The sequence below is a fragment of the Podarcis cretensis genome (genome assembly GCF_951804945.1).
Source record: "Podarcis cretensis genome assembly, chromosome: 9".
Classification (NCBI taxonomy): Eukaryota; Metazoa; Chordata; class Lepidosauria; order Squamata; family Lacertidae; genus Podarcis; species Podarcis cretensis.
The window spans coordinates 77,852,017-77,866,987 of NC_137178.1; the positions used below are offsets into that span (position 1 = coordinate 77,852,017).

Sequence of the window (14,971 nt, forward strand, 5' to 3'; positions counted from 1 at the left end):
GCACTATAGCAGTGTTTCCCAACCTTGGGCCTCCAGCTGTTTTTGGACTACAACTCCCATCATCCCTAGCTAGCAAGATGATGGGATGATGGGAACTGTAGTTCAAAAACAGCTGGAGGGAGGCCCAAGGTTGGGAAACACTGCACTATAGCACCTGTTCTCTTTTTTGTAATCTTTTAAGATGTGGCAGACACAGCCAGGACTCACCAGTGCCTAGTCCCAGAAGCACAGCCCAATTCTGACAATCATATTGCAGTCTTTGCTTCCTCAAAGTAGCATCCCAGTCAGACAAGATATGGAAAGAGAGCTGACTCTACTGCTTCTGACAGGAGGTGCCTCAGAATATCAAAATATATCAAAAGTGGATGACGGATGAACACTTCAGTGGATTAGGGCCGACACAGGCAAATAGAAAAAGCAAAGTGCAACTGGCGCTTTTCAGGGTGGCCTATGCATGTATGCAATGCAGAAGCAGCCGTGCTTTTCCCTCCACCCATCACACAGAGCATACATGTACATCACAACCAGCAATATTTTGAATGCACTGCTTAGGTCCCCACCCATGTACTGTGTGGGTTTGCACTGTTGTTGCTGTTTTTCCAGCAGAGGAAGGGGTAACGGAAGAACCTCACATGCAGCAAAGTTTAACAGAAAAGCAGATATTGACAAGGCAAAGCAGAAGACTCCCAAGAAACCAAGGGGGCATCTTTTGCACAAGCAGAGCTCCAGGTTACACCATGTAAGGCATAGCATAAGAAACACAGCAGTAATCTGACTAGGCCTAGTGGAAGCATTTCTAGCAGCGGCTCCTGGCTGGTTGCTCAGGAAAGTATAAGTATAAAAGTTTCTTACTGTCCTGTTTTATTTCAGTCTTTACAGAGAGAGGCTATAGAACCCAGACTCTTGGATAATGGCATTGTCCTGAGTGATTTTCCACACACACACCCATCTCTCCCACTTCCTCATTCATCTCCTATACAAGTACTGCTAGGTGCCCTCTGTCTTTGAGCTCTTTGCTCTCCTACTTTTAAGGCTCGCCAGGTTCTGGGAGAGGAAGGGTCTGGAAGGCTTTCTAAAGACACCGTGTCAGCCAGGTGTTGTTCTGGCTCTCCAATTATTTCCCAGCTTTCCCCCTCACCTGCCTCTGAGCTGCCACCTCCCTCAAGCCCCTGCTGTTAATCTACATTGTCTTCCTCTTCCTCCTCCCTGGAAAGGTCAGGCTGGGGAGGCGGTTTCCAGCATTCCTCCTCGTCTGCCCAGTCCCAGACACTCTCCCTGTGAATAACTTGACACAGAACTGGCTCCATTGGGTGGGAGTCCCTTAACTGTTGAGCGGGATGAGAAGCAAGGCATAGCCAGGCAGAGGCTCAGTTAAAGTGGCAATGTAACAAGGGCAGCTCCGGCTTCCTCATGAGAGTTGCTCATGCATCTCTAAGGCTTATGGCATCCCACAGATGCTGCAACTAAGATTCCAGTGCCTTCTACCACCTGCCCAACCACATCTGGATAAACTAGACTTAATGGAACATTGGTTCCCTTCAAAAAGCAGCGTTTGGAGTATACTGGAAAAGGAATTACCATGAAACTTGCAATACAATTAGCAATTTACTAAAAGTTAGCCTTTTAAAATAAAACAGTGTCTATATTATAAACAATATACAATTTAGAGGAACTAATCATATGGCTATACTGTACAAAGTGTTCTGTTTACAGGATCCTCTGGAGACAAAGCATTGCAATATTTCCTAGGGACACAGGTGGTGTTATGGTCTAAACCACGGAGCATCTTGGGCTTGCGGATCGTAAGGTGGGCAGTTCAAATCCACACGACAGGGTGAGCTCCTGTTCTCTGCCCCAGCTTCTGTCAAACTAGCAATTTGAAAGCATACCAGCACAAAATAGATAAATACTGCAGCGGGAAGGTAAACGGCATTTCCGTGCACTCTGGTTTCCACCATGGTGTCCTGTTGCACCAGAAGCGGTTTAGTCATGCTGGCCGCATGACCTGGAAAGCTGTCTGTGGACAAACGCCGGCTCCCTCGGCCTGAAAGTGGAAATAAGTACTGTACCCCATAGTCAAATTTGACTGGACTTAATTGTCCAGGGGACCTTTACCTTTAAAATATTTATGCCATATCTAATGTGCTTATAAAGCTGTACAGATTTCAAACCCTCCATTTTTGCTGCGCCAGTCCATTCCAAAGAATATTTCTTCCTGATGCCAAATCAGACAAGACAATATTCACACAATTGACAGTTTCACTTTTTAAAAGCCACCCACATTTTTCCTAATGGCAAGAGCGGCTTCTCGTCTGTTCTGGCCCTTAGGTTGCAATCTTATGCACTTTTCTGGTAACAAAGACCACCAAATAGCATGACTTGGTTCTGAACAAACATGCATGGTAGTCCCCTGGAATATGAATGCCCTAGTTGTTCCAGTATCACACATGTAAAGATGAAGTATTGTTCATCTTGTTCTCATTAAAAGGTTATAGGACTCTTGAAATATAGGACTGGAATAAAAAAACAAGCAATTGCTAGCCTGTGAGGTACTAACATAGATGAGGTTAAATTTCATGCAAGTTGCTCATGAACCTTGATATTCAGATCTCAAAACTGAGGCTCTGCTGCCCCAGACTAAGGCAGGCAAGACTTTTTAAAGGAATAAAGGAGGAAATAAGCAAGTGACAGCCAAAAAGGGCTTTGCCAATCTGCATATCCAAGGTTGCTATGAAACCAGAGAACATCAGCCATGAAATCAGGCACTGAAAGAGGTGAGAGGTGGGCGCAGGGCAGGTTTAACCACATTCACGACCCATTGCACTATTACAGCCTTAGCTGCTAATTGACCAAGCAAAGCAGGCAAAACTTTAGTTCTTGTCATCCTTTTCAGTCACTGAAATACATCAGATTCTTACAACTTTTCAAGTACTTGCAGTGGTGTGAAAGGCAGAAATGGGAATTGACCCATTTCAGCCATAAATGAAAGGGGGGAGGGGAAGAGAAAAGTCTGGTAAAGAACTTCTACTGAATTGATCAACAGATGCTCTGATTAAACCAGACATTCAGTTTTAACACTGTATTACAAAGAGTTTAATTTTTAAAAGACCAACCATAAAATGTGCTTTGTGAAAATTTCAGAAGATAAAATATTTAGGGTCCAGAAGCACAAAAATATCCCCCAACTTAAATACATTAGAAAAGATGTCAAAATAGCAACTACCACAAGTATTCCATTTTTCATGTTGTGATTGAAGTCCAAACATGTAATAGCTTCTTCTTTCTTTCTTTCTTTTTCCAAGTAAAAGTAGAGTGGCTGTTGAAATGTGTTCATCATTCTTAATAAGACAGTTGATGCTGAACTTTCTTTTGTGACAAGGCAAATTTTTTTTTAAATGCCTTCTTCTATTGGGATTTTATTTCAAAGTCTTGACTGCCAATCACTTTAATTGTCAGAAAAGTCCCCTATATTCAGGCCTTGGCACAGCTTTACGAACTAGACCAAAAAGAGCAAGAAGTTCTCCTGCTGAAGTTCTATGGAAGTGAATGAGAGCTGTGCAAGAGCACTGTCTTCTTGCAGTGCTTCTTCACACAAGGCGCTTTCCTGAGCAGACTGCACCCTTGCTGTTTAAACAGATGATGAAAAAAGAAAACAGATAAATGAAACCTGAATCGATAGTGGCAAAGCGATTATTATATACTTACATTTCCCTGAACAGGCTGAAGCTTTTGCATAGATGCTGCCTGGTCACTGTCCTTCCTAATGAACAAAATGGATACCAGCAAATGGTTACTAATCAGCAGACCTTGATTCCCTATGATCAGAGGACTGTTCCAAAAGAATGTCTCCGAACAACGCAAACAGGCCACAACACAGCAAATGTAGAACAATGTAAAGCAGCGAACATTGGGACCAAACATCTTAGCTTCACAAATAGCACCAATGTGGTCCCAAACTTGCAGTAATCTATCAGAAAAGAATAAAGTGGTACCTTGGTTCTCGAAGAGCCTAGTTCACAAACAACTTAGAACCCAAACATTGCAAACCTGGAAGTGAGCGTTCCAGTTCTTGAAAAAGTTTTGGAAGTGTTTTTTTTTAAAAGAATTTTATTGAACATAACAACATAATATTTTAACAATAAAACATATTATCCAAAAAAAATTCCCCTATTTTTTTTTCTCCCCCCCCCCAAAAAAAATACCCCCCTCCTCCCTCCCCCCGGACTTCCCTCAGCTCCTCTCTCTGGTTTTTCCAAACTTATAATTCTCTGCATATTGTAAAACTGTAAAGATCCTTAACTTATCTGTTTATGTGTTATTAATAATAAATTTGTGAGTGTTTATTCAAAACCTGCCAAGGAGTCCAATTCTAATTTTTATTATTTTATTTTATTTTATTTTATTTTATTTTATTTTATTTTATTTTATTTTATTTGAAGTTTAACATATCCTGAGCTTCCGTTTTTAGTGTTGCATTTCCATTTTTAGAGAAATCATGCTGGTTGGGCCAGTGAAGAAAAGCATCCTGGCAGCGCTCTGAAGCCCAGCCATGAGAGAGGGAGAGAGATCAAAATATTACACTGATTGGGGCAGTAGGGAAAAGCATTTTAGGGGTAGTTTTTCAAAAACCTGGAATGGATTAATCCGTTTTGCATTACTTTCTATGGTAAAGAACGCCTTGGTTTTGGAATGTTTTGGTTTTGGAACAGACTTCCGGAACAGATTAAGTTCGAGAATCAAGGTTACCACTGTAACAGAATTGTAGACTTAACAAAAGCAACAGAGAGCTGCCCTCGGACCTGATCCAGCCATTCCTGAAAACCTACCGTATTTTTCACTCTATAAGACGCACCAGACCACAAGATGCACCTAGTTTTTGGAGGAGGAAAACAAGAAAAAAAATATTCTGAATCTCAGAAGCCAGAACAGCAAGAGGGATCACTGCGCAGTGAAAGCAGTGATCCCTCTTGCTGTTCTGGCTTCTGAGATAGCTGCGCAGCCTGAATTCGCTCCATAAGACGCACACACATTTCCCCTTACTTTTTAGGAGGGAAAAAGTGAGTCTTATAGAGCAAAAAATACGGTATTCTCTCAGTTTCCTGCTTCATGGCAACTAACCACAGAGCATGCCACACATTCCACATTGGCCAAGCATCAAATCTGATGCTCAAAGGGGCTTGAAGATCTGCATGTCAAGATAAAATTGGGACAAAGAAAAATGATGACAGGAGGGAATGGCACAGAAAAACAGTCCCTTTAAATTTCACCTGGCATGCCAAAGGGGTGAGAAAATTATAAAGAAGAGCTCTGTTGGAGAAGACCAAAGCCCCATCTAGTCCAGCGTTGTTTTCACAGTGACTGACCAGAATGAATGAATGGGGAAGACTGTGTGCATGCGAATGAATGGCCCTCGACTCTGAAAAGGTTGACCCTGCACCAGTGGCGTAGCGTGGGTTGTCAGCACCCGGGGCAAGGCAAGTAATTTGCGCCCCCAACCCGTGGATTTGCCCTAACCCCATATGTTGCGCCCAGTGCGGCTGGCCCCCCCTGCACCCCCCACACTACGCCACTGCCCTGCACTAAATGCACACTGAAAAACTTTCAGCATCCAAAACCTGAGGTGAAATACTACATTTTACTAGAAGCATTTGTTTTCAGTTCTTTTCTACTAGATCAGTTTCCTTATGGTACCGCACGTAGTCAACATTCTCTTTGCTCCAACATTTTCCTGCCCTCCCTCCCTGGCTCACACTTATTGACTGTAGTTCAATTTCTAATCTCACAGGATTACTTATGCTGGTCCCATTTCATTAACACAGGATCACATTTCTACCATCAACACTAGCAGAATACTAGAGCAACCATCTTTCTTTCTTCTATGACTAAAATGCTGGCCTAGAACAAACACAGTTACAGTACACGGGTACCAACACGTGATTCTACTGGGCTGAATTGTACTAAATTGTTCCGGGACTGCTCTGTAAAATAGGACACTAGAATTTGTAATCAGTGTTTCTCACTTTTCACTTTCTAATGAAAATGAAAGGATGTCCCACCCTTTTGTGGCTTCCAGAAAATGTTTCTGCCCATGATTTATCCATTCTTCTTGCTCAGCATACACCCTACTACAAAACCAGCATTTAAACATTTGTTTTGATGCTTCTGCTATTGACGAATCCACCTCCTTGCAGTTATTTTTGTGCACCTTCTTTCGTGTCATTCTTACTTTTTTCTGTTGTTTCACTTGAGATGATCTATCAAAAGTCTGAAAAGTCAGTCTTTTATAATGTCGTTTCACACTGAGACAACTAATAGTTCTTTCTGATAAAATTGCTTTCAGGACATTGCCTTTGTACTTATTGATAACCTTCATGATATTAATTATTTCTGGTGAATCAACATCAGGGTGGTTTAAGACAACTACTGGCTGGTTACGATGAGGACATTTTATTAGCTGATCACTTTTGAATGCTACAAGCCTAAGGCATCTCATGAGAGTGGGCACCTCTGTAAGGAAGCGTTCCTCTTGAGCTGTGAGTCTCTTCTGGGGCAAAGTGTTTGCAGAATGTGCTCGCTTAGCTTTGTTCTGGGGCTCTTCACCTTTTGCGGCCCTTTTGCTTAGCCCACTTGGGCTGCTGCCTTTTTGACATGACAACATACCATTTTGTTGGCCGATACTTGGCACAGAACTAAAAGAGTGGCAAGTGTGACTATGTGACACACAGAGATTTCTAGAAACCTCATTAACTTCATTCTCAGCTGGCAAAGTTGGACCTTTGTCAAGTCTGGCAGAAACACAGCAAGGAACTGGCCTTGGGATAAACATTTTGTTGCAATATCGAGAAGGGGAAGGTGACATTTCATCACCATTTTGTTTTTCAGTTGGGGCCTCAGAACTACTGCAGTTTAGCACTCTCAGTACAGTTCCTTGAGGAATGAAAGCCGGAGAAACAGTGTTTGTTTTTGTAATCACCCTGGTTTTAGTTTTAGCCTCTTTAAGTGTTTCCAATGGTTGTTCTTGCTTATTAGAACACTCATTAGAAAAAGTGGTGCCCTTTGGTCTCCGAGGAGAAGGCACAAGCTCTTGTTCAGATATCATATTTGAGCTAGTTTTTTCACTCTTTTTTTCTGGTGATAACACTTTCTCCTTAGAGGCTTGGCTGGTACTGTGTCTTAATGAAGCAGCTAATTGAGATTCCACATTCGATTCAACAGCAGACATCAGCTGAGCAATCTTTCTGCACAACAACGATGTGGACCTTTTCTTCTGTAATGTATCATCCCACTTAATTCCTTCTGGGATATTTACAGCGCCAGAGCTGAGGGAAAACACAGATGAGATCACCGGACCATCTACTGAATCACCTTCATATTTTATACCGTGTGCTTCCACTTCCATATTATCTTTCTTTCTTTTCACATTAATTCCATTTATCACACCTAAGACGTTCTCAGACTCCTCTGAAGCTAGAGACTTATTCTGCTGTGACACTGCAGTTCTTTCAAAAGGGTGAAACAAATGGGAATCAAACAAATGTGTTTTTGCAGCTACTCTAAGCTCGTTCCATTGTTCTTCTTTGGCATTAGTTAAAGTGAAGCACATGTTACCGAATACCGAGGAAGGCGGTAAACTATTGTTTTTCTGGACAGTGTCTAACAAATCACTTTGGGACTTGTTCTTATCTTTGGAAGAGGGAGCTGCTAGGCATATGGCTGGATCTGAACTGGAAATTAAGTGTTTATTTTCTGAACATTTCCCCTTTTGAAAGAGTTCTCGGCAATTTGTTTTTTCAGAAGAAAACTCTGCTAAAGGTGGTATAAGATCATATTCTCTCTGTGTGTTTTCTTTGCAAATAGCATTTTCCTCCTGGGTATTTATCAAGCTGCAGTTCAAAGTAGTAGGACTGGCAGAATGCAGGGAGTTCTTGTCATTCTCGTTATCTAAAGCACAGGACTCAAGCGCTGGGGGCACACAGTTATTTATTGTTTTTTCTTCTTGTTCTGCACACTGGTTTCCAGATTCTACTTCTTTAGAGGTAGTTCCTTTCGGAGGAATGAGTTTAAGAATCAACTGCTGTGTACCATTATTTCTTTTAATTTCTACTATTTGTGCCAAACAATTATGTGGAACACAAAATTTGGCAGGTGCAACCACTGTTAATGGGATTCCAGGTGTTATAGGCCCTTTTTTTGGAGAATAAACTTCAACTTCCATCAATACATCTTCATTTTTATGGATTCTGACATCAGATAGTTTATATACATTTTTATCTTGCATGAAGGCTGTACTTTGACTACATTCATCATAAACCGATGATGAATCAATTTCAGGTGTTTCATCTTTAATCCCACAAATCTGAGATAAACTTGAAGGTGTGCACTGCCGAGGAGCTTCCAGGGCATGTTTCTTCCACTCCAAATTATGCTCTGGTGAACAATTTCGTTTTTGATCAACTTTTGCAACTGAAATCATTTCTTGCTTCTCAGTTGCGTGTAATCTTTTTGTGTGTTTGACAATATAATCATGCCTAACTGCACCATAGTCACAGTATTTGCACTGGTATGGAAATTTCCCAGTATGTTTCACTGTATGCCTCTGGAATTCCCCTTTGGTGTAAGACACCCAGTCGCACTGGGAACAAATAAATTTGATCTTTTCATGTTGAGCTACATGTTTCTTATGTTGTAAGAGATCCTTTGTGGAAAATCGGCATTTGTCACAATAATATTTGTCTGGTTGAAAGTTTTTTACTTTGAAGGCTCTTCGAGGCTTACTGGGGGACATTTTCTCTTGGGCTTCAGTGTCCAATGCAACTGCAGGCGCAATCTGAAAATTGAGGGTGGACAGCACACTCAACGGGCACTTGCTACAGACATGGTAGTCATCTTCAATATCTTGGCATTTCTGCTGATGCAACTGTAGTGCCAAAATGTCTTGAACACATCTACGCTTAATACAACTTATTGGATACAATTCACTTTCCTCAACTTCTTTATATGCAAAATTGCAGTTTTCATCATTTGCCTTTATTGTATTTGCTTTATCAACTTTTGTTTGCTTTGGCAATGTAGTCAATGACCTAGGCCCTTTGTTCCCTTGGCTGGCAGTTAATATTGGTAAGACTTTTCTTGTTTTCTTCAGCTGCATTTCAAAAGCTGATCTTGCACCGATTCACCTGCTTCAGATGTGACGTTCATCCCAAAGCTGCTGCAAAGGAAGCATATGAAGAAGAGTTTCTAAATAAGTATATGCAACTCCTCACATTTTAATTCAACAACAATACTCACTCGCAAGCACTTTGCATGGAAATAAGTCCCATGGATTTCAATGGAAAATGCTTCTAAGTAAGTGTGCTTGGATCACTCTTTAAAAACTGTTGTATGAACATAGGGCTCTTCCTTATCATTGGGAACCCTGTTTGGATTTTTTTTTTTTTAATGAATTGCTTCCCATGAAGCATCCTGAAGCAATTAACAATAAATAAATATATAAGCACCATTTCAAATTGTATACAGATGCAAGCAGAAATAAGAATCTCCACTTAATACATGAACATGCCCATATATATCTTCTGCAATCTTCTCCAAGTCTTTGGCATGGTTTGAGATACAAATTAGGAAAAAACAAAACCCTGTGGTTTGGATCCAGAGGTCCTGCCAAGCAAACTATGGATGGGTTGTTGCCCATTTCCCCCCTTTGGGCTGCCCTGTTTCCCCTAAAAGCATTCTGGAAGGCAGCCTAACTCGCTGAAGCAAGTTTGCAGGTGAAACAGAGGAGGGTGTAGACTGGGACGGGGAGGTCTTTGATACACATCCACCCCACAAGCAGAAGTGTCTTTTGTTAACATGGCAAGGTCTTCAAATTCAGCTGATTCAGAGGTCTGCAAAATTTCTGCTGAAATTCTGTTTTAGTATTACTGTGAATGTGCTGTGCAGAAAGGGAACTTACACTCAGCAGTAACATATTCAAATTAGGAACATTAAATAAACTTGTGCAAGTCTGCTGGTGTATTCTTGAAGCCCATCCTATGCATGTTTACACAGATCCTTCCAAGTTCATTTGGTCTTGCGTGTGTAAGACTGCAGCTTCAAAAGCTGAGGAAAGGACCAAATGATAATTGTATCTGGTCATAGTGACAGAAAATAAAGTTTTGTCATATTATTGAAGCACAATACTGAAGCCAAAGAATGAAGTATTTTGAATGTAAAGCCAAATTAGATACATTTCCATGAAGCCACCACGAAAATAATAGGTGTAAACACCTCCCCCGCCCATTCCAAAGTTATGAAATAATCATCTGCCCTGGATGTGGTGCGTGCACTGCATCAGATCTAGGGCAGTGCAGACAATTCCTCCCCCCTCCTAAGCTGCGAGCTGAGGGGGTACAAAATAAAGAAAAAGCAACTGTACAAAAAGGAAAGATCCTGAAAAGAAGAAATATTTAAGCGCGGGGGCGGGGGAGTGCCAAATGTTCGACTTTGCCAAAGTCCATCCTTGTTGACAAATGATCTTGAAGAGGCAAAAAACCAGGTACCAGAAGTTGTGTAAATATACATGCTCACCTGGAAGTTAATTTCATCGGGGCCAGCGGGGCTTACATCCAAATAAAGAGTCTGGATCTGTGAGTCGATCTCTCTGGCGCCAGCTCTGTGCCTCCCCATCGACCTGACCATGGAAAGGCGCGGGCGCGGATCCAGTCCAGCGCAGATTTCTGGGGACTTGAGCTCCGAGGCAGGAGGACCGGCTGCTTCCCAGAAAAGATCGGCGGGATTCCTCCTCCTCCTCCTCCTCCTCCTCCTCCTGCTGCTCCGCTCTTCTCGCCCGCCTCGCGGCCCCTCTTCTCCCAAGGAGACGAGATGCTGCGCTCCTCCGAAATGGCGCAGGGACGCGCGCGCGCTCCCAGCAGCCCCTTCCCTGGCTTGGTGGCTCCGAGGAGAGGAAGGGGCTGGCGGGGACAGGAACCCGGCCGAGAGAGAGAGAGAAAGAGAGAGGGAGGGAGGGAGGTTAGGCAGCCCTGGGGAGGCGGAGCTGCAGCTGGAGAAGCGGCTTGGCCGGCGATGCTGGAGGGAGGCTCTCCGCCCAAGCGCCCGGCCAAGAGGCGCCTCCGTCCCTTCTGGCGGCGCGGCGGAGGAACTGACCTCAGCTCCCGCCTCCAGCTGCTCGCTCCCCGCTGGCTGGCGAGGCGCGCGGGCGCGCCGGGAAGCTCCTACAATTCAGCGAATCAGAGCGTTGGAAGGGAGCCCGAGGGTCATCTAGTCCAACCCCCTGCAAAGCACGAATCTGCAGCTGCCCCTCGCCGGGCTCAACCCGCCTGCATGCAGCCTTGGCGCTATCAGAATTATTATGCGTTGCTGAGATCTGCTGCGCTGCCTGGAGCCTTTCCCCCACTTACTTAGGAGCAGCGTTTTTTTTCTTTTAAAAAAAATGTTTAGGGGTACTCTCATTTTCCTACTCAGCTTGAAAATACTTCCCCTCAATGAGGCCAAACTTAGATTCACCAAATGTTTAGGGGCATGCGTCCCCCTGCGTCCCCCCAGAAAAAAGCACTGCTTGGGAGCAGCACGGTGGGGCTTCCTTTGGGAGAGCGTCTCCAGGGCTCCACTCTCCTACCCATGTGCGGAGCCAGTGGGGAGCAGAGAGGAGGTAGCTGCCCCCCATCAAGTAAATAAATAAAAATACCTATCTAAAAGTAGAAATTGGAGAAAGTTCGACCTTTTTTTTTTTTTTTTTTTTTTTTGAACGCTTGGGGGGGTCAAAAGAAAGGAATTTAAAGCAACTGTTGAGATATTTCATTCCAAATCTGCAGAGCCAGACAGGGGATGATGACAGGTGGGTGAGATTTTAGTAGTACTGTAGCTAGGCTTACGTATGCTGGTCTTTATACAAGGTATTGGGAGCACAGGATGTCTCCTCGGTGCCTTCCAGGATATGTTTCTGAGATAGGATCTCATAATGTGGATCTCCTGTCATATTAAGTAATGCTAACCTTCTTGGTCATGCCATGATTGACAGCAGAGGTTCCCAAACTTACAGTGGCGAAGCTGGATGCTCCACTACCAGGGCAGAGAGCAGGCAGGGGCACGGCCATTCCTCCACCAGTGCAAACTTATTAGGCCTAACACACCCTTATTGGGGGGGGGGGGAATACTCAGCTCCCTTCTGGAAATCTCCCTAACTTGTTAGGACCTGTTGGCGGACTTTACTACCCATCGGTTATAAATTGCATTTTGTGTGTTTATTTGGAAAATAAAGTAATCACTAGTCTATGTTACATTGGTAAACATCATTATACAACAGATGAAACATGTACAAACAGTTTTTCAAAACTGGACAAAGAGGTGGACTAGGACCTGGGATTAAAATCCAGTGGGGCAGATCCAACTACTGTGCTTGCTAGATCTTGCTGAAAAGAAGTGCCACAGACAGACTAGAGGGGTGTAGATTATTGTGGGAGAAATCAGTACAGTGAAATCAATATAAGAAATCAAGCAGGGGCATCTGGAGAAATAATTATTTTTCAGTTTTCCTGTATTGCACAAAACACAGCTGCAGAGCTCATCTGCTGAAACAGAACTGGTGTTTGAAGGATGTAGGGGGCATGGAAAGGTGAGTAGTGGAAATGGATGCTTTATCTACCTCCAAGGGGGGGGGGGACCAAGGCAATGTACCTGCTGTCTTGAGTGGAGCAATTTGGAGTTGCATTTCCCCAAACTTACCAGTATATTATCAAGGAAATCCATTTTTGCATGGGTAAATCAGCAGGGTAGGAGCTGTTTGAATGGGATGCAGCACTATTTTTTGCTAGATAAAGAGGTACAGTGGCACCTCGCAAGACGAATGCCTCGTAAGACGAAAAACTCGCAAAACGTAAGAGTTTTTCGTTTTTTGAGTTGCTTTGCAAGACGGATTTCCCTATGGGCTTGCTTCACAAGACGAAAACGTCTTGAAAGTTTGTTTCCATTTTCTTAAAACCGTGCAATCACTTCGAGGAGCAACTCATAGCACGTGGTGTGGTAGCCTTTTTGAGGTTTTTGAAGACTTTGGTGATTTTTGAAGCTTTTCCAAAGTCCGTGCTTCGCAAGACGAACAAATCGCAAGACGAAAAAACTCGCACAACAAATTAATTTCGTCTTGCGAGGCACCACTGTACTGGAACTCACCATGAATGCCTCCCTTGTTCTCTTATGCCAATTGTGAGGTGATTGCTTCAAGTGACAGGATCCACAGCAGCAGCCGATCCGGCATCCAAAGAATGCATTTGCCACCACTGCTGCTACCACTCACTCCTTGGAGGCTGGATCTGCTGCTGCCTTGACAGCTCCCCCCCCACCTCCATGTCCCACCTCTACAACCTCAACACCTCTACAACAGTCAATAGGAGGGGCTCCTGGTCTCTTCCCACCCACAGGGAGAAAATGACAGAGGCTGCCCTCTGGTCTTGTAGCCATGATTCAGAGCAGGTGTCTCCCCGTCCTCCATGATGGCCGTTGATTCCTGCTTCAACCATCGGGCAAGGCTGACCTGATTCCCCCCCTTGTTCCTGATATAGATCTTCACTCACTCCTTCTTCCTTGGTGGGGGTGCCATTTTGTGGTTCGCCTTAGGTGCCAAAATGTCTTGGACTAGCCCTGGTGACACTACTTAACTGGAAATGCAAGCAGTTTCAATTGTACATTTATGGTATGGTGTGGTATGGTATGGTATGGTATGGATAAGCCCTAAGAGAAGACAGAACATCTCTGGAGGTCTCACGTGGCGCATTGGATTTGGCTGTTGGAGAGCTTCCAACTATGCTCAACCTATATATCTATATTTATTCTATATTCTGGGAAATGCTTTGTCTGATTGATTGTTCTCTGTGCATTTGGACTTACCAAGCTATATCTTCCAGGTCCCTGGCTGAGTTGCTGCTACAGCTTCTTTGACTTTCTTCTGTTGGCATCTCCTCATCTGAGGGTGTTTCTGCTGCTTTTGCAATCCCTGCTTCCTTACCTCCCTGCTATGCTCTTTAGACAAGACAGAGAGGATTTATGTCACTCCAGCTACTCTCCCCGTTTCTAGGCAGCCACACATCTTCCAAACTACTGTGGTCCTTTCTGCAGGCCTCCATCCTGCATTTTCTTGGGTAGCAGGTGAGCCAATTGCACCCACCCAGCTGCCACATCTTCAGAGCAGCAAGATATGGGAGAATAAATCCTTCAGAATATAGTACTATTTACCATACTTCTGTGTAAACATGCATAGGATTGAGCCATTTTACCTCTCTTGTGCTGAAGTCGATGGTCTTTTGACTGGGCATCAATCGTTCAGATTTCTACAGTTATTTGGTATGACATTCTGTCAAAAGGAAGGTAAAATAAGCAAGGTAATGTAAAATATGGATATACAGCTAGATGATGCACTGGCATTTCTGAAAAGTATCTGTGACTGTATGACTTGATTGCTGCAACATTTGATAATCCCAGTGAGGTAACATTCCCTGAGCAGCATGTGAGACAGAAAAACAGATTTTCCCTAGAGGAAACAGCAGATGACCCCATTCTTGAACCAAAACACACATTTCATATAGAAATTTTTGATGTTGTGGTGGATGAAACAATTGCTCACACAGAAAACAAACAGTGCCTTTTAAAGAAAAGTATGGTTTGGGTTCAGCAGCTCTGTGGACGCCACACGAGGGTTATGCAGCTGTTCTCAGGTGGCGGCTCTGGATTCGAAACTGCTGCATAATCCGCAGTGCTGTTGATCACAATGACTGGACGCTGCCCCAGCCCAGTGCACTCCGCTTTTAATGCCACCAGTGGGGGGGGGGGTCTGAGGGCGGTGCAACTTTCTGAGCTCAGAAATTCATGCAAAACAGAGTTGCAGCAAATTGCCCCCCCCCCCCAGTGCTCTCAGTTGCAACACAGGCCTTCCTTGTGCTGATGTCTTACATGCTTTTCAAGGTTGGTTTTTGATTCGTTTGCTTTT

At 43.6% G+C, this 14,971-nt stretch overlaps 1 protein-coding gene and 1 long non-coding RNA gene across 2 annotated transcripts in view; one reads left to right on the top strand and one right to left on the bottom strand.

The window, feature by feature from the left end:
- Positions 1 to 14,971, top strand: part of LOC307224712 — a 170,319-nt gene that overhangs the window by 18,273 nt on the left and 137,075 nt on the right. The window lies entirely within an intron of this gene.
- On the bottom strand, positions 1,593 to 10,862 carry ZNF518B (zinc finger protein 518B). The gene is given in 5 exon segments (XM_079991517.1): positions 1,593 to 3,624; positions 3,706 to 3,743; positions 3,745 to 3,760; positions 6,057 to 9,205; positions 10,564 to 10,862. Coding segments are annotated over 4 exon segments (3,183 nt in total). The 5' UTR covers positions 9,149 to 9,205; positions 10,564 to 10,862; the 3' UTR covers positions 1,593 to 3,587.